The sequence below is a fragment of the Micropterus salmoides genome, unplaced genomic scaffold (assembly GCF_014851395.1).
Source record: "Micropterus salmoides isolate LMB-PRFRI ecotype aquatic unplaced genomic scaffold, ASM1485139v1 Ms_hic_scaffold_13, whole genome shotgun sequence".
Taxonomy (NCBI): Eukaryota; Metazoa; Chordata; class Actinopteri; order Centrarchiformes; family Centrarchidae; genus Micropterus; species Micropterus salmoides.
In genome coordinates, this window is record NW_024040374.1 from 31,483,981 (window position 1) to 31,509,773 (window position 25,793).

The 25,793-nt window shown below is 40.9% G+C and overlaps 1 protein-coding gene across 1 annotated transcript in view; it reads right to left on the reverse strand.

Moving 5' to 3' along the window:
* Positions 1 to 354: 354 nt before the first annotated feature.
* The window catches only part of LOC119901376 (desmoglein-2-like), a 29,345-nt gene continuing 3,906 nt past the window's right edge, over positions 355 to 25,793 (reverse strand). Inside the window, exons 3-15 of the mRNA XM_038717004.1 lie at positions 15,775 to 15,933; positions 15,421 to 15,562; positions 10,668 to 10,828; positions 9,597 to 9,731; positions 9,188 to 9,373; positions 8,321 to 8,385; positions 7,892 to 8,281; positions 7,660 to 7,802; positions 6,734 to 6,952; positions 6,132 to 6,374; positions 3,303 to 3,433; positions 2,860 to 3,186; positions 355 to 2,078 (exon numbers count right to left, since the gene is read on the reverse strand). Coding sequence (XP_038572932.1) covers positions 1,086 to 2,078; positions 2,860 to 3,186; positions 3,303 to 3,433; positions 6,132 to 6,374; positions 6,734 to 6,952; positions 7,660 to 7,802; positions 7,892 to 8,281; positions 8,321 to 8,385; positions 9,188 to 9,373; positions 9,597 to 9,731; positions 10,668 to 10,828; positions 15,421 to 15,562; positions 15,775 to 15,933 — 3,294 coding nt within the window. The 3' untranslated portion in view covers positions 355 to 1,085. The remainder of the gene's footprint in view (positions 2,079 to 2,859; positions 3,187 to 3,302; positions 3,434 to 6,131; positions 6,375 to 6,733; positions 6,953 to 7,659; positions 7,803 to 7,891; positions 8,282 to 8,320; positions 8,386 to 9,187; positions 9,374 to 9,596; positions 9,732 to 10,667; positions 10,829 to 15,420; positions 15,563 to 15,774; positions 15,934 to 25,793) is intronic.

The following is a 25,793-nucleotide window of genomic DNA, read 5'->3' on the forward strand; positions in this document are numbered from 1 at the left end:
GATTCTGATTGTTGCTGTTGCCAAGAGCCTGCTCATGGTGGGAATTGTTGGGTCGACTGTTAACTATATTTACAAAGAGTATGGTCTGGACCTGCTCTGTATGAAAAGTGCAATAAGATAACTTTAAACTATGAATTGGCTGTATATAAATAAAACTGAATTGAATTGACTGCCTGTCTTTTTTTGTCAGTGAAAGAGGCAAATTCATTGTAGACCCTGGTGGAAAGAAGTTCAGAAGCTACGGACACAGTTTGTTAGTATGTCGACAGTAGCAAACAGGGCACGGTAAAAAAAAGCTTGTCATATACAGTAATTTTATATATACGCCTGCCTTTATGCTGACACACACAAACATAAACTTTTGATTTTATTGAAGTAAGCATCACTGAGACAGACATGATGACATTATGTCAAAATGTATTCCAGCACATTAGCATATGTCGGCATAGTACTAAACAAACCTGTGTAAGTTCAACACTAACTACAATGACATTTTTGTTTATTTTCTGGAGAAGGTCAAATTGCTCAACAGACTAAAGCCTTCCTTATGACTGGAAGGAAATAACACAAAATAAATGGCACCATGACATAGACTGGTGAAAGAAAAATTGTCCAACATAAAACATTTACTGTAGTTCATTCAAGAGCAGCAATGAAATCTAAATATAATCTAAGACCTTTGTAAAAGTAGATCAGGCGTGTTAAGATCAAGCTGTGCCACAAGAAACCAAAGTGCAAGTGAGCTGAAATGGACGCCCCCCCACAGACAGAGGGGAGGTTTTCTCCTTGGTTGTTGGGTAAGCATTTTAATTCCCACGTCTCAAAAACCTTAAAAGCTGGTCAGGTTACTTGTGCAAAGCTGTGGCTTTACCAGTTAGTGTCCAGAAGTCTGTTTTGCTTTATGTTACAAACACTTTCAACTTGTTTAACTGATCTCTAAAAAGGAGTATTCATGAAACATTCCATCAATCTTCTGTACAGTGACACATTTGAACCTGATATCCAGAAAGTCCAAAGAATGTCCTTGTATGTTTGTAGAAAACACATTAAAAACCATGACTAGATAGTAACATGAGACACAGCACTTAAATCCAGTGGATGTGCTGCCCTTGCTGAGAGCCAGAGACGTCACTCTTCTGGGACTGACCTCCTGCCTCTTGGACCAGCTGCCCTCCGCTGCTTGTTGTCTCTCCGACCACCAGGACTCTCTGAGATCCTGAAAGCCCTGCTGGCTGTAGAGTGCCCCCCTGCACGAGGCAGGTCTGGCTCCCCTTCAGCACTTTCATTGACCCTGCAGGGACCTTGCCCTCCACAACCATCATGGTCTGGGAGCCAGAGAGGTTGCCAGTGTAGATCAGGTTGGCACCACCCCCCTGGACGCTGCCGCTCTCCACCAGCACCATGCCGGGGCCCCGGGCTTGTCCGCTGGACATCACTGTCTGCCCCTGAACGACCATGCCTTGGGAAGATCCAGTCTGGGTGCCATTAACCAGTACCATGCCCTGCAAGTTGGTGGATGGTGCCTCAGCCAGCAGCATGGTGTTCTGAATCTGTGGCTGGACTACGTACTGCATCGACTGCACAACAGGAGCGGTGGTGTAGTAGACAGGCTGCTGCTGCTGTAGCAGGAGCATCTGGCCATGATTTGCCATCCCTTGGTTCACCTTCACCGTGGTCATCCCTTCCCTCACCGCGGCCTTGCTTTCCTTCACCATCTCAGTACGCTCAGATGTCTCCCTGACTACAGTCTGCCCTGTTTCGGCAATAGTCGGCTGCAGCTTGGGGGGTGGGGGCAGCTGTTGGGCAGTCCTCAAACTTGATACTGAGCTCTGAGTATTGATGGAGGCACTGGGCGGAGGAGTGAACACGGGTTTGACTTCAGTTGCGATCTTCTTGCCTCCGCACACTTCAGCCAGGGTCTTGAACTTTGGCCCGAGGTCATCGAGGAACTGCAGGTCGTTGTCAGACTCCAGGAGGCTGCAGCAGCCCACTGAGCCAGCAGGGGAGGCCTGGCCCTCGTAATCGTAAACCAAAAGACCATCCTTCACACCAAGGCTCTCGTTTCCACTGGTCATCTTCTTTTGGAAAAAAAAGAAAGAAACCATCAGGTTACCTATGTTGTTAGCTGATCACAATCTTCTTGTAGCATTCAGGGTGCAAACGGTTTTAATTAAACTTTCAATGAATGTATTAGTCTGATCCGAATTAAAAAATTCACAAATCTAAATGATTTGTAAGGAGAAACACCAGAGGCATGTGTATATGCACATAACACAAACTAAGCCCTGCCTGACAATAGTGGTGCCCAAGGACATGTTCTTTAAAGTGTTCGAAGTTTAGTTAGAACACACAGTCAGTTAAGCTGGCTCGCTGTGCTGTAGGAAAGGTATGGAGCCAGAAAGGGGGGTCCGATTTGATCCGCCTCTGAGCAAAGTGAAAAGCCACAGCCGGCTTGCCGGTGTTGTATTACACATAACAGCTTTTTTCTACACCACTGGTTCCAGGAAACTGGATCACTATGTGAAAGCACACATGGTTGTGGGATTATGTCAGAAATGTTTTTTCAGTATGAATGAGCGAATGCGGCATATTGGCAGATATTCTTTCTGAGTTTATTGTGGGATCTTTGTATTAAAGCTTAAAGGCCTCTTAAGAGTAAAGACCAAACCTATCCTTTGCTTTCAGGATAGCTACTTTCTTTGAACTGTTAAAGCAACGACATTTACAAATTGCACCTCTTTTATCTAGTTTGATTTGTTTTCCCAACATCTGAAAACCATCAAAATTATGCCCAGGATGACAAAAGCCTACAAAGGGTTACAGAAAGGAAAGAGTAGAAATATGTAAATGATCCCTCACCTGAGTGTAGTACTGTCCCAGGAAGTGGTCTGGCAAAGCCATGCCATCATGAACTCCACCTACTCCTGATTGTTTGCGTTGTCTGCCGTCAAACTCAGAGCAGAAACCGCTGCCGCTCTGCTGGTTCATCGTCCCCCATGTCCCTTCTCTGTGGCCACTTCCAAAACTGTCCTGATAGGCAGCCCTGTTCATCCCATCCATGGAAGTGACGGATTTCTGGAAATCCAAACCTGCCATGGGCCCCATTGCTGAAGATTTTTTAGCCATCATACCCATAGAGACCGTATCTCCATCCAGTTGTGTTGGCATGGTCAGTAGCGGCACCTCCTATCACAGGCCAATGATCCAAATGTCAAGCATCACTTCATACAGCATCTCAATAGCAAGCAACTAGCATGTATGGCTATGTTCCTGTCCTCAACAGAGATATAAATATGTCTCACCGTGTTCTCTCCCTGGCCCTCAGTGCGGTAGTTAATAAGGTGTGATTTGGTGTCGAAAGGCATCTCACTAAAGCCCCCTGGCAGACCAGCAGCCTCCCCACATTGGCAGAAGAGCATCAACAGAGGAATGACTTTAAAACACAACAACAATCAAGTTTTAGAAAACATAATGCTCCCAAAGTGTGATGTGGGGACAGGTTTAGTTTACCTGGTTCAATACAATGTGGTTAGGTCTTCTCTTGTAACAGGCAACCATGCAGTTCTTTATTAACGGCAAGTTTTTCTATAACCGTTTTGGTGGAAGTTGCATGTTGCACTTCGACTCTTGAGTGTGTTGTCAGGTTTTAGCTACTACCCCCTGCTGGCCAGACCCACAATCAGCTCTTAAAGCAAAGAGCTCTCAGAATTGACCTTAATGAAAACTGGAGTTGTTAGAGACTGTGATCTGATTTATTTTCCCATCGCAGCTACTGCTTCCTTGTGACTGTTGAAGCATTTAAAAGTACCTGACAATGTATTATCTTAATCAGCTTCATCATGGAATCATAAACATAAATACACAGTTTTTTTGCCAACTCTGCAGGCCTTATTAAGGTATAAACCAACATATGTGTATACTCATACATCAGTCATGAGCTGATATCAGCTAGTCTGCTCTAGTCTTAATTAATACCATCAGTAGTGACCTTAAAAACAATTTCAGTTATAAGGCTCTAAAAATGTGATTGAACAACGTATCAATGTATTTCCAGCAAATATTGAAATAATAAAGGGTCTCAATGAACTATGCGCAGTGTCACATGTTTAGTGTCACATGACCCGAGTTTTTAACTTCCTGGTTGTAGTATGAGAGGACGACGGCATCAAACCACTCAACAACAAAAAAAAAAATTAATTTGTAAAGTATGTCAACATAAAAATAGAATAAAGAATTATGCTACACATCATATTTAAGGTGTTTTGTGATGATATATGCATTTACAATTACTCAGCTTTGTTCAGTGTGGTCATGGAATGAGTAAACATGTTGACAGTAAGAATAGTGATAGGCAGGATAACACAGTGCATCTAGGTATACGCATACACATAAATACTGTAGTTTTTGTTCTGCCTAACTTTCTACTCTGTTCTTTTGTTTTGCTTCAATTTGAGTGAAGTTCTAGATATGTTAAATGGATATTCTACAGGCTGTGGCAGGTATACAAAATCTGAGCGGGCCAATTGACTCTGATTTTGTATCAAGATGCCAAGAGAAAAAGATGTTGAAAGAGCGTTAATTTATGGGGCAATGGATGACAGGTGCTTCAGTCAAAAATACTACTCAGCTGGCGTTTGGTGTTTCACTAGTAACAGTGGCTGAGGTCACATCTGCGTTTACATCTATGGGAAATACACCAGCCTGTTTTGGTTTTCCATCGGGGAAAAGCTGTACCTGTACCCGGTACTTGTTTTTCGTATCACCTCCATCGAGGTCCCACCCGAGCTGAGGCGATACAAAAATGTGACATCAAAACACAGCAGACTACTGATTGTTGTTTTCGGAGCTCCGCAAGTGGTGGCGGGGGAAGCTCGCGCCAACCCACAGGAGTAGCCTGTGAGACCAGCTGGCCGCCCACTCACGGAGCCCTCTGGTCCCACAGTCACACAGACCGTGGCAGCCAACACAGCAGAAACTCCAGCAACAACGGCAGAGGGAAACACAGCTGTAAGATTGTCATACTGCTATTCTGTCTTTACATTTTGAGTAATGCTGATTAATTTTAGCTTAAATCAAGAGACAGCTTGTGTGTGTGTCGCATTGAACAAGTAAAGGCAATACGTCAAGGCAGTTGTGTGTGGTGTTGCTATATTGAGGGGTATTATATCTGGCTACTATCTACAGTGGAAAACAGAGGACGGCGGGCAGAAACCGAGTCGAGTAGAGTTGAGCTGGTACCAGTAATGGGAAAGAGGCTTTACGCCTGGGGAGGAGGCAGTTTGTGACACCACTTATCCCCCTACTTACAATGCTCATGTGAGAATGCCAATGACAGACATTCAGACTTGGCCTTGGGTGTCTAACGAATATAACGTCTGTCATTTCAACAGCCAGGAGCACTAACGAACTTGAAATAGCTGGAATTCCCTGCCAGTCAGTCAGAACTGAAAAAGCCTCTTTCGAGGGGCGAAACATCTTCGAGTATCTTCAAGCAAGTCCAGTTGCTCTTGAGTTTAACCTTTTTTGGGTATGTTGGTATTTCCTTTTATTTGTTGCTTGCCTGTATGTTACTATGTTGTAATATGGCAATGCTGGGGACTGGCACAGGTTTTAAATGTGTTAATAACTGGGGTGTAATATATAAGAATTTATGATGCCTGCATAATGGAAATATCTTACTTAAGGATACAATAAAAAATAATGGTTGATTATTTCCAAGGGTTACTAATGTTATAAAATAAAATATAAATAAAATTTGGGATTATAAATGTTGAGTCCTGTATTAAGACCACCCAATACCTCTCTGACATCCTAGGCTTTGTCTTGATGTTCTTCCTATTTAAAGACCTTACTTGGTCACAGCAATATTTCATTACTCAAGATTTTATACTGCATATCTAAAGTATCCCATGCATATCTAAAGTAGTACACCATGTACTCTCTACATGGTACTAATGACTATTTAAATAGTTGTGTAGAGTATGTCAGGCTTTACATTTAGTTGGTAACAACTTATGTATTCAGAATATTTATTTTAAGTATTGGTATCCCACATATACTATTAATCTAGAATTCTGTTGATCTTAAAGAAAGTCCCACAGTATTATTTCACAGCGTCACATCATACTTACGTAGTAAGAGCAGCAGGCCCAGTAATAGCAGTCCGATGCCTGCAGGTCCTAACACTGCTTCTTTGCTGGCCTGACCATTGAGGCCTTGTTTTCCACACACCACTCCATCCTCACAGGTACAAACTTGGACCTTCACTTTCTGTGGTTCTGGACAGACCTGTCCCTGCATGTCGCTTACTGCCAATTCCACCTCATAGACACCAGGCCACATGGACTCCTGGGCTCTCAGGATAGCTGCAGTGTCTTCCCGCAACAAGACAAACATATGAAGAGTGTAGTAAGTCAATATGCTTTACTCTAAAGTTATTAGTATTCTGGATCAAACACTCAAGGATAAATTTCCTTTTCCACACTCTAGTTTCAAAACAAGGTTCCAGGAGTCATGGTCAAAACACGCTAAGTGCTAGTTTTAAGGTCAGACCCTTAAAGCAACTCCTGTAGAATTTGAACAATGTTCACTTTGGCAAAAGCTAAAAAAAAATAAAAATCTAAGCCAGACACCAATTCATGTAGAGCAATTTCTAACTTTGTATCTACGGGTATTTATTTAGTTTTACATCTATCTATCATAACTTTTAAATAGTTGGCAGATTTCTCCTCACCATTGAGATGCTCCACCTTCCATTGGCCCTTTGTGCCCTTTGGGATGATGACAAAGTCAAAAGGAGGTCCGTTAGGAGATGCGTCCTCATCTTTGGCGTTCACAATAACAGAAGTATTCGTGGTACACATTGTCTGGATGTTACTGGTCAGGGTGGGGCAGTGGTCATTAGCATCTTCCACCTGGATGGCTATGGTGCCGGTGGCTGTTTTACTCATGTCTGAGTTGGAAAAACAGAAATAAGAACAGATCATTCAGCATTTCTTTTAATTATATCCCCATTCTGTAAGACAAGTTCAAACGCTTCACACTCCCTGCTGGTGGACAACAGGTGTACACAACTGTTTGTCCTGCTAGTGGTGGGCCTAATGACATGCTCAGATAGAAGGTTAAGCAACTTTTCTCCTTGATTTATTTATTATTTAAGTGAATTTGACCCTTGGACTGTTTGTGCAGTCTGTGTTATCTCACTGCAAACAGCCAATGTACAGACATTAGTTATAGCTAGCTAGCAACCTGAGCACTCTTACTGTGAGTGTGGCTAGATGGTGTTACACAAGATCCTGCAAACCGACATCTGGATTTCCACTACATTTGCTGTGGATGTTTATGGTTCCCAGAAGACGAATTATTAACACACTTAACTTTTAGAAAATTGCGCAAAGGCTCTCATAAACTAAGTCAAATTTTCATCTTTGCTCCCAAAATTTTTAAGAAATATGTAGCCTTTCTTCTAAAGCCATATTCAGACTCAATCCTTACATTTTAGCCCCAATAATGGCAAGGCTGTTCGATTTGCAAAAATTGTCAGAATTTAGACTTTTAAGCATGATGTGGCATTCCTTTCCAGCTACTTCACACTGCAAAAAACTAGTCTGTCATGCAAAATGTCTGAAGTTGGAGCAGACACATAGTGGAAGAGTGTACCTTCTGAAATGCAAAGTACTTGAGCAATGTATGTCCCATTGACCACGAGTGGAGATTCTCTGTCAGGCATCTTGTTCAGTCTGATCTCAGCTGTATTTGGGTCGATGGTAAACCAGTTGTCAGGGTCTGAGCCCTTGGCATAACTACAGCAGAAATAGTAGAGTGTAGACAGTTAAGCATTGTAGTTTTAACTGCAGAGTTTTCTTGTGTATTTGTTTGTGTTTGCACTGACCTGACTTTCTCTGCTGGTTTCCCAGTGTCTCCATCTAATGCAGGGTAGCTGGCGATAACATCTTTAATGTTGAAAGAGTTGCCTCCCTCTGAGACTGGAATGACTTTGACTTTGGGCTGAAAACGTGGCCCCTCAGGCTGGTTCGTCACATTAATTTTGATTGGATAGGTTGTATATGTGGTCCCACTTTGCCATGATGATCCTCCAGACCCACCTCCCGCACCAGTACCACTCGCTCCCCCTGCTCCCCCTGCTCCTCCTCCTCCCCCTGCTCCCCTGCTCCTCCTCCTCCCCTGCTCCCCTGCTCCTCCTCCTCCCCCTGCTGCCCCTGCTCCCCCTGCTCCTCCTCCTCCCCCTGCTGCCCCTGCTCCTCCTGCTCCCCCTCCAAAACTTACACCAGCTCCAGCATTTACCCCAGATCCACCATACAGTGGAGCCTTGTTCCTAACAATTAGTCCAAGTTCAAGGTTCTTCACAACCTCATAATCAACAGCCTGTGAAATGGCACACACAAACACAGAGAACACAGTTATTTGCCAGAACATTTGTCAATACAAGCTCACAAAATTGAGTAAAATTTTACTTAAATGAAAAGTATTGTTAATTAGTGAATGAAATTTGATTTGCTGAAGGAGAGCTCTTGATAGATCTGTGGAATGTTCCAACTACCTATGCTTTGGGTAACCACTGAATGAAGATCACAGATATAAAGTGGAAGTGTTTTTTACACCCTAACAAATAGGATGGGTGTATAAGGATGAAATGCCAACATCCAGAAAGAAACGCTGCTCCGTTGTGTTGAAAAAACAACATACTCAGTCTGGCCTGGGATCCCCCAGTACGACCTGGAGGATGTGGCTAGGAAGAAAGGCATGCGGGATACCTCTCTTAACCTTGCTTCAACATCCTGGGCATTTGGACAATGTTCCTATATGCCACTGAATGATGACAGTTGATTAATGTCCTGATTTTGCATTCCAATTCACCATAAATATTTAGCAGATTGACGGGGCTTGTTAAATCCACCCTTACCTCTTGTAAAACACCGACCCTGTGACTTGTTATCTTTTTTATGTCCTGCAGGCACCTCAAAAGTGAATTACATCCCACAGTAAACCTATTTGTTACTTTTTTCTAGTCATGTCTACACCTACTTCTTTTAATGGTGGCCAAGTTACTTGTTTTTATTCATTGTGTATGAAGCATGATCACTGCATTTACCACATTTACCCCACAAAAGACCAACAGCTATATTTCTTCTCAATTAAAATTGCAGAAATGCTGCTTCGGCAGTACCTTGTCAAGCATTAGGATGCCCTCGTTGGTGTTGGGGTCTGTCTTGATGCTGAAGTACCCTGCCTCGTTGCCTTGCACAATGTCAAACACAGCTTCCCAGTTGTCTGTGCCTTTCAGGTCCAGGTCATTTGCTTTTAGTCTCATCACCTCCACACCCTGTGTGTTCTCCTCAATGCTGCCCGCATACTAAGTAAAACACATTATAAGATGAATGTAATGGTAATTTCAGCAGTATTGGTGTATTTCTTTGACTAATGCATGATCTGTAATATGAGCAAATTTTCAAATATTCTTTTTTTCCTCAAAAGAAACACTGAAACCATGCAACTCTGTAAACCCTCATGGAAACCATTTCTCCTTGCACCAAAATTCAGTATAACATGTTGATATAGTAGAGTGTGAGAACTACCTCTGATTTTTCCAGGGTGGGTGGGTTGTCATTCACATCAAGGACTTTAATGGTAACAGTGCCGGTTCCAGTGTTTCCCCCTGGTCTGCCATTTAGGTCTTGACCCCTCACTGTCAGAGTGTACATATCTGCTTTCTGAAATTTGAAAACATCATATATGACTTACAGAGACTGTTCACACATTGCTATGAGATGGGACTTTAAAAAAGTGTGAATTCTGAGAGGTAAAATATTAATTATACTATATAAAGTTTTCTGAATGGTTGCACCTTTGTCAGAGTAGCAATGCTCCTGTTTGCCATAATTTACAGAAAGTATAGGTTCATAGTCAATGAATTGTGAGTGTCTAGGTAAATACTATAAAGGGAAAAAAATGATGAACTGCTGTTGGTTTTCAGTTGGGGAACATTTTCCACAGCATTCATTTTGAGAGCCTGCTTGAATATTGGCAACTTCACTGTACCTGTACTGTACCACTGTACAACCCACTGTACCTCTGGCAACAGGAAATGGTAGACAATGAGCACAAACAGAAAATGTTTGATCAGGACACCACAGCCGACATGGAACATGTTAGCAATTATTTGTTAAAATTAGTTGTGTTTGTAGTCACCTGGTGAATTTAAGTCACAATCTAGTTCCTAACTTTGTCACTGTGGGAGTTGGTGCTAGGCAATTAGTGCGCAGTGAAACCAAAACTATGAGCCGAAAGAAGCTAAAAAGCTCTCTAGAGCTACAGGGGAGATCCAGCGTTGGGTCATATTTCATCGCTTTTAGCAACACTTCGCTTTACAAAGTAAAGTACAAAGTAATTTGATCTATTGTTACGTAAAATTTTACTTTGAGCAGCTTATAGTGTGTATAGGTCACCATGTTGTGTTGGTAGAATTAAAAAAATGTCTTGAGTGCGAGAATGGAAAAAGGACCCTGTTTTTACCAAATTGTCAACACCATTACTGAGAATTAGCTGTAATTGATCTGCTAATCCTCATTAATTGATCTGAGTGCAGAATTTCAGTTCTCTGCGGTGGCTATGGCCCTGTTGATGTGTTGGTGTACTTCATACTGTACCTCTCTGTCCAGGGCAGAATCTTTGGTATAGATGGTTCCATCATTATCAATGTAAAACATATTATGAGGTGGATTCTGATCAATGATGGAATATGCGATCTGAGAGTTCTCATGTCCTGGTTCATCAGCATCAGTTGCAGTTATTTTCATAACTGAAGTCCCTGTAAAAAAACAAAACAAAAAAACATTAAATGAAACAGCCATTATACTAAAAGATGCTCTGTGTGGCTTTATTGTGAATAAACAAAAGTTATGTTTACATCCAGTGTTTCTCACAAAACACTATGGGCCTCATGCAAGAACCACATGTACGAACAGATTTCTTGTACGACTGATTTAGAACTTGCTTACATTCACCAATTTACTCTCACAAACACAATTTACTCCAGACCTGTGTAGGAGTCATGTGCAATTAGTCTGCAGTTATCTCAACTTAAGTTTTTCACTAATGGATTGTATATTTCCTTACTTTTAAGTATATTTGAGTTTGAAAATACTATATAAATGACACTAATTATATTAACATTATCGTGTATCCTGTACTCAATTAGAATTATAATATAGTTAATTTATTCATGTGGCCTAACAATATCATCATTCATTTAAATTGGCTATTGACAGCATACTGATATATTGGCAGAGACAGATGTTTCTGGGTTTTGTGTTGGTATTATGGTGGTTTTGTGTTTGTGTTCTGTTTCCTGTTTTATTTTGAAAGGATTCTCCCTCTTGTGTTTTGTGTAACTTTGCTTTCTGTGTTCCTGGTTTGTGTTTCACCTGTGTTCATCACCTCCCTCTTGTGTATAAGTCTGTGTCTTTCCATTGTCTGGTGTTGGTTCGGCTTCGTATTCTGTCAAGCGTCCCTGCTTGTCTCCAGTGCGTGTGTTTTTTGAGAGAGACATCTGAGTTTCTGCCTATGTTTGGATTTAACTTTGGTTTTCTAGACTTTGGATTATTGCCTAAACACTATAAACTACATCTGCTCTGCCTGTGTTGTGTGTTTGGGTCCATATCCCTTGTTTTTCCTTGTCACGGTTTGGACCTTCACAGGCTGTGCTTCTGTTAATTATGCAAATATACAATTCTCATGAATTCTCAAATTACACAAAGAAGGCAATCATTATGTTTATGCACGTTACACGATAAAAGTAAGCAAAAGTTGAGATAAATATACAAAAATGTCCTTGCTCGAGGCCCTTTATGTGTATCCTTGAGGTCTATCAAGCATGTTAAGTGCATTTCTTTGTGTATGTGTTTATCTCTGTAGAATCCTTGCGGGCAGGTTTACAAAAACATCATTTTTGTATATGTATCACTAACAATATTATCTGTTTAGGCTATGTACCACATTACTTTAAATTAGCTGCAATTAAACCTCTTCTGAAAAAGCCCAACCTTGATCCAGATGTTGTAGCCAACTATAGACCTATATGTAATCTTCCATTTCCCTCTAAAGTCCACACAGCTGTGTGACTTTCTACATAGCAATAGTTTATTTGAGGATTTTCAGTCAGGATTTAGAGCTCATCATAGCACAGAGACAGCACTGGTGAAAATTACTAATGACCTCCTAATTGCATCAGACAAAGGACTTGTCTCTGTACTGGTTTTATTCGATCTTAGTGCTGCATTTGATACCATGGACCATCAGATCCTATTGCAGAGACTGGAACATTTCATTGGCATTAAAGGAACCGCTCTAAGCTGGTTTAAGTCCTATTTATCATTATTTCATTTTGTACATGTTAACGATGAGTCCTCCATGCACGCCAAAGTTAGTCATAGAGTTCCACAAGGATCTGTCCTCGGACCAATCCTCTTCACTTTCTATATGCTTCCCTTAGGCAATATTATCAGGAAATATTCCATAAACTTTCATTGTTATGCAGATGATACTCAGTAATATCTATCGATCAAGCCAGATGCCTTCAGGATGTTAAAACCTGGATGACCCGTAATGTTAAACTCAGATAAAACTGAAGTTATTGTTCTGGGGCCTAAGCACCTCCGTGACGCATTATCTAAAGATATAGTTTCCCTGGATGGCATCGCCCTGGCCTCCAGCACCACTGTGAGGAATCTTGGAGTTATCTTTGATCAGGACATGTCGTTTAAGTCTCACATTAAGCAAATTTCAAGGACCGCCTTTTTTCACCTATGTAATATTGCAAAAATCCTGGAAGGAACATCCTGTCTAAAAATGATACAGAAAAACTAGTCCATGCATTTGTTGCTTCTAGGCTGGATTACTGCAATTCCTTATTATCAGGCTGCTCGAAAAAGTCCATTAAGACTCTTCAGCTGATCCAGAATGCTGTAGCACGTGTTCTGACAGGAACCAGGAAAAGAGATCACATTTCTCCTGCTTTAGCTTCTCTGCATTGCCTTCCAGTAAAATCCAGAATAGAATTTAAAATCATTCTTCTTACCTACAAAGCTCTTAATGGTCAGGCACCATCTTATCTTAAAGAGCTCATAGTACCTTACTACCCCACCAGAGCACTGCGCTCCCAGAATGCAGGGTTACTTGTGGTTCCTAGAGTCTCCAAAAGTAGACTAGGAGCCAGAGCGTTCAGCTATCAAGCTCCTCTCCTGTGGAACCAGGTTCCAGTTTGGGTTCAGGAGGCAGACACCATCTCCACATTTAAGAGTAGGCTTAAGACTTTCCTCTTTGATAAAGCTTATAGTTAGGGCTGGCTCAGGTGAGTCCTGAACCATCCCTTAGTTATGCTGCTATAGGCCTAGACTGCCGGGAGATTTCCCATGATGCACTGAGCTCCTCTCTCCTCTACTTTCTCTCCCTCTGTATGCAACCTCATCCCATTATTGCATGTTACTAACACAACTTCTCCCCTTTCTGGTAGTCTTGTGCTTTCTCGTCCCTCTCCTCTCTCCTATCACTTCCTGCAGGTGTTTCTGGCTCTGGAGCTGTGGAGTCTGGATCTGTGGCTGCGGGTCACCTGCTGCCCCCGTGTTCCTGCTCGACACCCTCTGTTCCAATTATTGTTACTAGTCCTATTGTTATTATTGTTATTATAATCATTAACATTACGATTGTTATCATTAACACTACTGTAAATATCTGTACCGTTTTTCATTTAGTCTATAGCAACATCACCTTTACTGTCTGTACCTCTGTGTGTGTATATTGTGTAGGCTGCCTCCCTCCCCTCTCTCTCCTTCCATCCCTCTGTTTTTCTCTCTGTTCCTCTCCTGCCCTCTCTATCTCTCTCTCCCTCTCTCTCCTTCACCCCCAACCGATGGAGGCAGATGGCCGCCCACCCTGAGCCATGGTTCTGCTCTGCTACTGGAGATAAGGACTCAAAACCAGCTACAACTAGGAGTCCAGAAGGTTAGCCAGTGGAGCCATGTATTCTTTTGGGGACTCCACAGTACGCTCTGAAAAAAGGCAAGTCTCAAAAAGTGACCTAGACTGTTATATCAAAGGCTGATGTTGTTGAAGGAATTCAGGACCAGGGGCCTCATGTATCTACAAATCCAAATATAAAACCAGGTCCTATGCTCCTTCATACATCTCAATCAACATGAAATTGAGTGCACACGCACAATCCACGTACCCCACCTTGGCTACTCCCATAAATTACTATGCAAATAAGCATAAATTACGCAGTCACCTCCTAAAGTACAAATAACAACAGCCAATCTTGCTGCAAAGCATGTGAAACAGAGAAACTTAGCTGAGTTCGAGATCATAGAGCTGATCACTTAAGTGGAGGTGAGAAGACCAGCCGGCTACCAGAAATGGTTATAGCCAATGTGTATTTGTACTGGGATGGCTCTGTCAGGTTGCTCTGTCTGTAATGCTGGACCCAGTTCAGCACACAGATCCAAGAGCATGGCTCTCTGGAATCTAAATCGATGTTAGCCAGTCATCCTCATGGGCCAAGACACTCTCTAATCCTTCTATTTGCGTTCTGCACTGCCATAGCGCAGCCACCATTCAGCATTATGCACAATTGTAGCACAGGAATCATAGTGAGAACACCTTGACAAAATGGTAATAATGCGTTGATCTGATGTGTGACATGGCATCTATGAAAATATTAGCCTTATTCTTTCAGCTCGGCTGTGTGTCGGCATTTCCATATTAAAAAGACTCGGGCACTGAATAAGTGGTTGATCCACCTCACTTAAAAGTGACTTCTCATCACTTCAAAAAAGAGATTAATTTATTTTCCAGAGAGCTGATTGGTCAGTAAGTGGTGCTTTTATAGAGTTGATCTCAGCATATTCAGCATAAATTATCATGGCGATCTATCCCAGTAAGAAGTGAACAACATACCCATAATAATGTAAAGTTGTTTTATGTTAACTTTATTTTGCATTGTGTGGTATTTAACAGTGCTCTAGTGGAGGAGTTTTGCTATGAGTGGGTCCAGATTTTGTCTGTCCCATGCATGTGCTTGCAGGTGATGCAATACACATTATTGCGAGTTGCATAGTGGTTGCATAGTATTCCACTGATTGACAGGTAACAATGTGCCAACAAAGGCAAGGAGAAGAATACTGCTAAGTATTAAACATGGATGTAAACAATGATTTATGTTTGTTAGATCTCATGGATAAATACAGTGTTTTTTGGTTAGTAACACTCTCAATGTAAACATAACAGATGTTACAAAAAGAAAAAACTTCAAGTCACATTGTTTTGCCTTATTAATGAAGTCAGGAACTTCTTTGCCATCACATATCAGGATCTGTCTGAATTGTACACAAAAGCAGAAACACTGACCTGCAGGAGAGAGCTCGGACACCGCCCCCGGGTTGATGACTCCAAACACTGGAGCGTTGTCATTCTCATCTACAACCTTCATTCGTATTTCAATATTTTTCTCTGCATAGGTGCCATCCCTGTACCTAGCGACCCCTGCCAGCTGAAACAGAAAACTCAAATCAGCATGTGCATTTACAAACATAAACAGCATGTGAGACTGATGTGTAGCAAATGGCTGCCAAATATCTCCACATTAATTATGAAAAGCTGCAATTACTGAATCTTGAATGAAGACATGACATAAAAGTGAAGTGAAAAGTGACATCAAAATCCAAAAGCATAACAGAACAGAACCTGTCATGTATCACTCACATTGTACGTGTCGATATCCTCCCTGTCGAGAATTTTGGTCACACGAATTAGTCCAGATTTAGGGTCAACTTCAAACACATTGAAGGGATATTGGTTTGCACCAATGCCTTCTAGAGAGTAGTAAATATTCCCAGTGCCATCGTCAAAATCTGAACGAATCTGAAACACAGAGAAGCGCTGATTCAGCTAAAAAGTCTCATTCATGCACCAGAAGGTAACGACAACAAACACCTTAAGAACAACTATTTGCAAAGTTTAAAAACTATTTCAAGAGAGTAGAAAAACAAAAACTAAACCATTATTTGTTGCTGAACACTAATTTTGTTTGTCCAGCTTGTCTGGCTGCTCATGCTGCTATTTGGATGCCACGACCTGTATGCTGGTCTGTGATAAGATAGTCCTTTCTCTCTTGCAGATGCTGAAAATGTTCCAGTGGCCCCCTCTGGTAACTCTGTGTTAGTCTGTTTTTGATCATCCAGTTGTTAGTGAAACGTGTTGTGTTGTCATGTTGGACATGATAACTTGTATGTGCAGGACATTCTTCTCCTGGTAAAGATTAGAATGTTGTGTGTACAAGACGGATGGTGTGCAGGCAGTTGCTTAGAATCCAAAGCAATAGCGCTGTGCTCAATGGGTAAACCTTCATGCATTCAATGCAATCCACTCCAGGCACTGTGGCAGGCACAGTGATTGTCCCTGGAGAAGAGAGCCGTGGTGCTTCTCTATTCTCTTAATTGCATCCATGTTTCCCATACTTGTGTCTTGTGTGGAGAGGAGAGATCCTTTCCTCCAAAGCATCACGTGAAGCGACGTCCGTTTCACTGCTGTCAGTCGGCTTTAACCTCCTAAGACCTGAGCTTTGATTCTGTGTGCATTTTTAATTTCTCTTGGCTATTTGGGATAAGTAGGACCTAATAAGTATAAAAATCTAAACATTGACTTTGAACAGGAAGCACTTTTTGAAAAAAATGACGTCCTCGTATGGGGACATTGGGTCTATTTTACTACAAAACACAATAAAGTCACCAATGTGTAATAAAGTAGAAAACTAATGCTAATAAACAGCATCTTTTGGGGCGGCTGTGGCTCAGGAGGTAGAGCGGGTTGGCCGTTAATCCAGGCGGTTCAATCCCTGGCTCCCCCTGGTTGCGTGTCCTTGGGCAAGATACTGAAACCTGAATTGCCCCTGAATGTGCGTGAATGTTAGTTTCTGTTTGAGCACTTAAGGCTCAGTGTTTGACTGGTGAATGCAGATGTAGTGTAAAAGCACTTTGAGTGGTCGAAAAGACTAGAAAGGCGCTATACAAATATGGAGCATTTACATCTTAGCTTGTTACTTTTGAAAAAAAAAGTCAGATCTGTATGTCATGTCAAACAACACATGTTAGCAAGCATAAATTAACAAGTTTCAACCACAAAATTTTATTGGGATTTTTTCCTTTTCCACTTTGTTCTCTGCTCCGGCTGTAGAAAGTATTTGTTGATAGTGACGCCATCTTGTTTTTCCACAAATGAGTGTATTTTGGTTTTGCTACCACTAAATGGCACAGGCAACTGTCCACTAAGGAGGAGTATAGGTCTCAGTAAAGTAGAATTAAGTATACAGTGCAGGGAGCCCAAAATCTAATGTCCCCATATGAGGACACAGGGTCTCAGGAGCAGCCAACTTTTGATGCAGTTTGTGTCTGCACACGTGCACTGTGCTAACACTAATCTAGTGTCACAGTTATCACTGCAGAGCAGCATGTTTTCTCTCTGTAACTGTAAAAAACACCTGCAGATGAAGAACAACCTGCATTCTGTGATTATATTGATAGGCTACTGACACTTTGTCAGACTTTCTCAAAGTGTAGTTGGCATATTTGATGCCCTGAGATGAGAACATGTTATACTGTAGGCCTATACTGGGTCCTGTTCAGACATACAGGATCATCTCTACTGGGAGAAAGCGTTTGTATTATTTACTGATTATCTGCATTTTAGGCCTAATTAGGCTATTGAATGTGATCACATGTCCTTTGATTTATTAGGCTAAATGTTTCAGGGTAAATTGAAATTATGTAACTCACATCAAAGCTGACTTTAGCTCATTTTAAGGCTTTCCATTTATTTATCCACCCTTTTCACACTGCTCCATACATTTAATTTGCAAGTCACATCACATCGTCACTGATCGATCACTGTGGTCTATTTGGACTAAACACAAATCAGCATCAAGTGACTGAATGGAAATGACGATTAACAATATAAAAAGTGTTTCTTGTAGACAGTTTAATTGTCTCCATAATAAAATTTAATGGGATAAATAACAGAGAAGGAAATCTGTTTTAATAAATGTGGAAAGTTGTGTTTGGTCCTTTTGTTGTTCAGACCTACAATTAACACAGATTTTAACTAGACAGTGATTCATAAAACAAATTAATTAAAAAATGTTTAATCTGTTATCGCTCTTCTCTCCAGTATGAAACTCAGATCAGTCCGATCAGCTGCAGTCTCCAATCAATAACGGATATATTATTATATGTTACCATATTCTACTACAAAAGTATTTATCTTTTATAATCTATGTGTGCAGCATGAAACTACAAACTTTCATTTTGTTGTACAGTTTTATCAAACTGTTTGTCCTAGCAGTTTTGTCAATCAAGAAATGACTCCATTAGAGCACTTAAAGGTACTTGAGGGCTTCTTCGGCCACATATCCTCGCTGTGGTAGATAGCATTACGTACTACTTTTTCTTTTATGGTTTTCAGCTGAAGGTCCCTTTTAACAGCTTTATATTTTAGGTGCTCAATCTACAGTGATTGAGTTTCAAAGTTAGTGGGTAGCATTAAAGAGAGTTTTAGTGAAACCAACAACTCACCTGGGCGACAGATTCCTGTTGAGTGTAGTCTACATTTTCTTTCAGTGGTTTCGGCGGGGGAATCCAGGTGGCCTTTACCACAGCAACAGTCTGGAGCTGTAATACAATAGATGTAATTAGTTCTGAATGAACCCTTACTTGACAGCCCACACATGTAAAGTTAGCAGCATACCACTTATGGTTGGCATATCAGTTTAGGGATTTCACCACATGTGTGAGCAAAGAGAAGCTACAAGTTAAAACAAAAGCCTGAACAATGAAACTGCAACAAAACCACACAAGGCCTTCAAACTCTCATGTGTGCGAGAGATTTGGTTTGAATCCAAATCCTGGTTTCCCACTGGACGAGACCCACAGAAACTCATGGAAATTCTGTGATGCAGCCATGACATCACCTAGGATATAAGATTCAGTGTTTGACCTCGACACTGCCTTTAGAAAGCAAAGGAAGTTGCTATGGGAGATGTACCACTTCCAATCAAATGTTTTACTATTACTAGTCTAGAAAGATAGCTGTGCAACCAGGACTTTCACTTTGCCTGCAGAAGGAAGATGACGATTAACCATTTTTGGGGATCTTAATGTATGGAAACAAAGAAGCAGCCTACATGTAGGGCCAGAAGCCTGGTAAGGCAGCCTTTTATTACTTGAAGTCAAACACTGGATTCCTACTGGCCTTTATGGGAGTGCAGGAAACCCCTGCAGTGTGGCCATGACGTCACTTTGTTTTGTGTTTGCCAAAAGAAAATTGGAACCTGAAGGAGATCACTATACACTACATAACAATCTCCACCGGATTACCTAAACGGACATGATACATATTGCTACCAATAACGATTTCAAGTAAGAGGTTTATAGGGTGTTATTGTGATTTCCGTGGGAAATAACGCACCCCCATATCCTGTTGATTGCTGTGTTTTTCGGTCCAACTTCCAAATGCAAGTTTGCTATAGGTTCCCGTGTGATATAGTGGCAATTATTGTATTATTGTAATTAGTATTTTTTAGGTAGGTAGAAGTTGCTTTAGAGATTCTACTCAGCCCTGTCAAGACTTTGTTTGACTACTTATGAGAGAGGACAAACCAACTGAGTTTCATAAAGCAAGGAATATCAGATTTAAAAAAAAAACAATTCCCCAAAAACAAAAGTTACTGTGCAGTGGAAATTATTAATCTAAAGTCTTACATTTAAAGGTTCAGTGTGTAATATTTAGGAGGATTGATTGACAGAAATGCAATATAACACCCATAACTATGTTTTCAGTGGTGTAAAAAGACTTTACATGATGAACCGTTTTTATTACCTTAGAATGAGCCATTTCTATCTACATAAACTGTGGGTCCCCTGCTCCATGGAAGTTGCCATGTTGTGTCTCCAGGGAGCAGTTCCACCAGTACCATCCACACCATTAACGGTACGTTTGGGTTTAATTTCAAGTTCTTAATGCATGCTTTTAGCTAACCTTCATAGTGAGCTAACTTGTGACTCAGATGCAAGCTGAGGTTTTTGTGATGCACCCTAAGAACTTGGTGTAGGTATGATTCAGACAGGTAACCTCATACGAGTTTGTTTGTAAAAAGTCAATGTGAACATTACCCCGGACCATTACTAAAAAGTTCAAATTTTATTCCCTTGATCCATACCTGATAAACCGAACAACAGGTGTGAAAGCAGATGACAGCCTATCTGCTTTCATGTTCCCTCGCAGTTTTTTGTAACAATTTATGTGGGAAAAAAGTGCCCGGTGTAAAAGGGTATTAGTCCTCGTCCCCTCTGCAATGAATCATCATCACCATCTCTTTTAGAATAGCCTGGATGTGTTCAGACATATCCCATAATGTCAACAGCTTATGTGGACCATGAGCAGAGCCAACAACTAAGTTCAGTAAAACTAATGAAAACCTGAACTGCTGGTATGACGTATAAAGTTTCTCTTTAAAAACTGCTTTCACAGGCTAATGTGCAGCCTTATTACATACAGGGGCCGTAGTCGGCCATGTTGTGCACTAATGCATGTATTTGTCAGCTGACACCTGGTCGAGAGGCCTTCATTTACGCTATTGTTATCTTCGCTCTTTATTTTTCTCATTGGTTTGCCTGAAATGAGTCTGTATGGATTTTCACGATGCTACTCCTCCCGCACCATTGCCAGCAGATACGCAATGGCCCCCTGCTCACCATTTGAAATGCAGGTTTAAGGCACTTCTGCATTGGCTTGACTTTTTAGTCTCTTTTCAGTCTTTGAACTGAATTGAACTGAGGTTCCCGCATGATCAAAACAAAGGAAATCTTGTCCTTGTTCCTCAGATATTCTTATGGAATTTAACAGACCTACATATTTGGACATATGAGCTTCCAAGTGACAGCAGTGCTAGGCAAGCGTCCTTAGACTTCCATTATAACTAAGACGAGACGAACACAGCTTTTCTCTTCTCTGCTTACATTTCTAATTCGCTCCAGTGCTCACATTTTTAAGACCACAAACATAAAATCTAAATCAACTGATGTGGCAGACTCTGGACAGAGAGTTACTTAGGGATTGGATTTATAATAGTAAGCAGGAGTTTAAGAGGGTGTTTTCCAGGGCTGTCCCGACTAAGGATTTACATAGTCGAATCAGAATCGTCCTGCCTATCGTCGATTGATAGTCGAATCTAGTGCTGACCCCGCATAGTCGAAGGTTTGATGCTTCGATGGGCGGAGCCTGATTCGACTGTCAATCTCATAGCTTCACAGCAAAATGAGGATCATGCCATTTTGGCGATGTGGGGGTGCTCACCGTCTGATTTTACATAGAACTACCAGTTTTCTCCCAATAAGTTAATATACAGCCTGTTACAATATAAATGTCAACATAAAATGCTGAAAATAAACATGAAAAAAGCTTTTAATACATTTTTTGTGTCCTAAACATGTACACTGACACACGCTTAGCGTGGATGTGTGTGTGTACCCCTGCAGTCTATGATGTAGCCTAGTGGCAGAGAGAGTCCCAGCCTCACCGCTGTTGTGCCGAGTTGTTCGCACCTCACGGGACATTCGGATCATTTATCACCATTGATGAACCACACAAAGAATATCATATTGTTTTTAAATAGACCAGAGGAGAAATAGACCAGCGAGGAACCGTGACCTGCATGCAGTTGCCGGCTGCACAGCACGCACGCAAAACTCTGCACAAGACCGGTGAATGACAGGCGAGCAGAGCAGAGAGGAAATGATCACTAAGCCTCAGTTTATCTGTAACGTTAAATGTACAGCGGTAATTACAGTGACTAATGAATAGAGGCTGAAATTCTGTAGCTTCTACCGTGTCCCCCCACCCCCCGCCCTCGCAATCGCCATGCACAAACACACACTGATTCAAATATAAGTCGACTATGGGCAAGACTTTTTTGACAATTTTGATTCGACTATGTAAATCGTCCATCGAGGACAGCCCTAGTCGAAATATGTGTGTTTTTGTGCGCAGCGATTGTGAGCCGATGTTAAACTGAGGCATGACCATTTTCTCTCTCTCTCTCTCTCTCAAATTAGCTTTATTGGCATGAATGTACAGCAACAATATTGCCAAGGCTACATATAAAGCACATAAGGACAATTAATTTCATACATTTCATTAGATAAGGAAATAAAACAGCAAAAGTTGTGTTTGTGTGTGTTAAAACAAAATAAAATAATTATAAAAAAAATATTTAAAATATAAAAATTCCGTAAAAATAAATATTTTAAAAAAGTACAACAATAAGCGTGTGTGTGTTAGTATGTTAGAAAATTAAAATAATATATTAAATTAAATTAATTAATATTCTTTGAGTGCACGCCAGGTGCGGACAACTGGGACTCCAGTCTCTTCTGCAAGTGTTCCTCTTCTGCCACTCCACACATACACGCTAGGCATACATCATGTTGAGGCTTTGCTTTCTGTCTCCAGTGCTGCAGACCTTTTGGGATTTCATCACCTGTGCCTGCTGCACCCCATGCTTTTAAGCCAGAGCAGCAGCCACTCCTTGGGCAGATCTCCTTTGTTCACGCACCTCTGCATTGATGCTTTTATTTCCTTTTCTTTTTTTTTGACAGCACAAAAAACATGCTGTACTTTCCCTTCCATCCACTCCCTACACAACTGACTTTACAGATTCCTCCCAAGTATTTGCTTGGATTATTTAGCTGTCTTGTTGTAAGAGTTGGGCTGTGACAGTTGACAGTTTTGTTGTTCAGCCATAGGCTAGGCGCACAGCAGCGTATTCACTAATAAATGGTCAGCAAAACCAGGTTGTCTTCTTACTGATCAAACACTACAATATGTCTGATTGCGGATTCAACACTGAAAGAGAGCGGAAGACTTTCCAGATCTCCAGCAGATTAAATGATAAGATCAAGGTTATTAGTAACTATTGAACTACTTCACTTTGACTGTTTTTGTCAGTTAACTTAAAAATACTAGAACATTTGATTGCCTGAGCTTTTAAAGGAAAAAGACCCTCACAAGAATATTCATAATGCAAAGAAATGAAGAAAGTTGATTCAGTTTGTTCAGAATCCATAATGCATTTTATCTGGAGGTATTCTTGTTATGAATCTTAAAATTCTGCTACTTATTAAAGACCCTCATTACCTCCATTTCAATAAAACATTGCAGTTGTGTTATTCTGACTGATTAGAGCTGTACCTAACTATACAAAAAAATATGATATCTCTAAGGTTCTAACAGGAACAGTCAGCGAGACTCCATTCAAGGACAGTTTGTACATGCCCGGACAGCTCTGAGGAGAGGTCTGAGTGATACAATGATACACAGTCTTTCTCATCAGTCCCTCTCATTCTACTGTTTGAACTCTTTATAAGAGGTCAATGTCAAGAGTGGGAACAACAAACATTTCATTGTAAGCCATGTGGTAAAACCATGTATAGTAAGTAAAAACAGAATTCACCTGGTTGTAACCAGTGTTGGGTAGTAATAATATTACTTTTCCCAGTAACCAAGTAGTGTAACTAATTATTTTTAATTAGTAATATTATTACTAGTTACTAAGGCAAGTAACTCTGCGTTACTCATTACTGAAAGCACCATCCTTGACGTGACAGACAACTGTGCGGCAGCTCAGCGGCACCGGACTTTTTTGTTCATGTCAGCTGATAGCCAGGGAGAGAGGCGTTCTTTCCACAGCTGTAAGTAGCTGCTGCCATTATTGTGTCACAAGATTGTGTCTAAGATACAAAAAACATTGTCATATAGTGTAAACTCTGTGCGACCAGCAAAAAGCTTTCAACCGCGAACATTTCTGCATCTGATTTATTGAAGCATCACAGCAATGTGAAACTTAGAGAAAGAAACTCCGGCAGCTGCTGTCACTGATGCTTGGACTCGTCGTGGTGTTAATGCAGCGTTTTGTAACTACTGAATACTACTCTCATGAACATGCTACATGTGAAGAAAAACAGCTGTTTAAAAGTTGGGATTTACTTGCTTTATTTTTTTATTTCAGCCACTGGTGTTAAGAAGCATTAGGCCTGTATGCTTTGTAAAAACCATGCTCCTTGCTGCTGTTATGACTATGATAGGCCTATTAGTTAAAAAGTCGGGAGAGACGCTTTGTTTGGGGGCAAAGGGGGATGGTAGGGAAAGCAGTATTTACCATAATTTGGATAATTATCAACACTGACTGCCACAAATTGATTTTCAAATTTTTTTACTAGGCGTATTTAAAATCATAATTGATTGAGGAGCTGTATTGAGGAGCATATATACTATACACCTGCCTGTGTTCAGAGGAGATGCGGACACACCCTACCTCACCTAGAAATGTAAGCCTCATCCATTCAAGTCAATGCATGGCATGTCAGGGTAACAGAAGAGCTATGATGACAAAAAGAGAAGGGAGTGGCAGCAAGCAGCTTCACATCAGTCTGACACACCAGTGACATCGTATATGAAAAACTGCTGAACACAAAGAACATACTGAATCAAAAGGTGAATAATCAATTTGAGAAAATATCTCTACTGTCACTGCTACCGCTCATACTTATTTAATTATTTCACATGGTTTGCAATCCCAGTACTAGGTCTTGATCTACGTCACCAACACCACAACCAAGTCAAATAAGCAACATGATTGTAGTCAGCTTGTCAGGTAACGGCTGGCTTAGTTCGGAAGCTGATATTTTTTTTAAGAGACTTAATAACAGTAGTTGTTGATTTGGGTTTTAAAATGCATGACTCACTCCAAGGTCTCATGTAAAGATGTTGAAACATTATAAGAGATCATGATGTGCTTTAATGTTCTGAATGCATTTTTGTGATCCATAAGAAACAACTGAAAACATAATCATTGAAATGAGCTGCGGCACGCGTACTGATACTGAACCAGGAAAATAGATCATATTTCTCCTGTACTAGTGTCTTTCAGAGGGTACCAAGCAAATCTAAAATGTATAGAGAAGCTGTATAATTCATGAGTGTACAGCATCAGAATGAAGTTATGTAATATGATCTACTTTCCTAAAAGATTCACTACAATACTCTAGACTGCTGATTTCACAAATGACTCCAGCTGACTCCAGGTATTTGATAGTATCAACTTGAACAAGATAATTAGCCTATAAAGTGAAGGGTAAATACACCTAAACTCAGTGTACCATCAGGACAGGAGAGTATGAAGTGAACAGGGTGTTCGGTCTGACATTACTACTTGTGAAATTAGAATTTGAAAGCTGGTGTGATACAAACAAGTGAGTTCATTGAGAATTTCTGAGATCTCGGCTGATTTTTTGCCTACAGGTAGCCTTTTATAAAAAATTTTCCTGTTTGAAGTTTTTTGGAGAGTTTTTTCCATTTGAATAAAAGACAGATTTGAGAATTAACATGACCGTTTCTAAAAGAACAAATCAATGTTACAATAGAAAAAGACAGAAAAGGAAAATGCTTCTGTACTCACCGTAAACAGTAACAGCAAAAAAGCAGGTGAAGAAACCCAAATCATGACTGAAGAAAGGTCCAGATGTCCGTAACCAGTGAAGCGACAGAGTCCTGATTGTGCCAACAGGACTTCCAAGATGAGAGCTAAGGGTGAAGAGGAGGCTTATGAAAGAGGAGGAGTTCTCCTCCACACACACCCTCAGGACAAGGACACACCTCTGTGTGTGTGTGTGTGT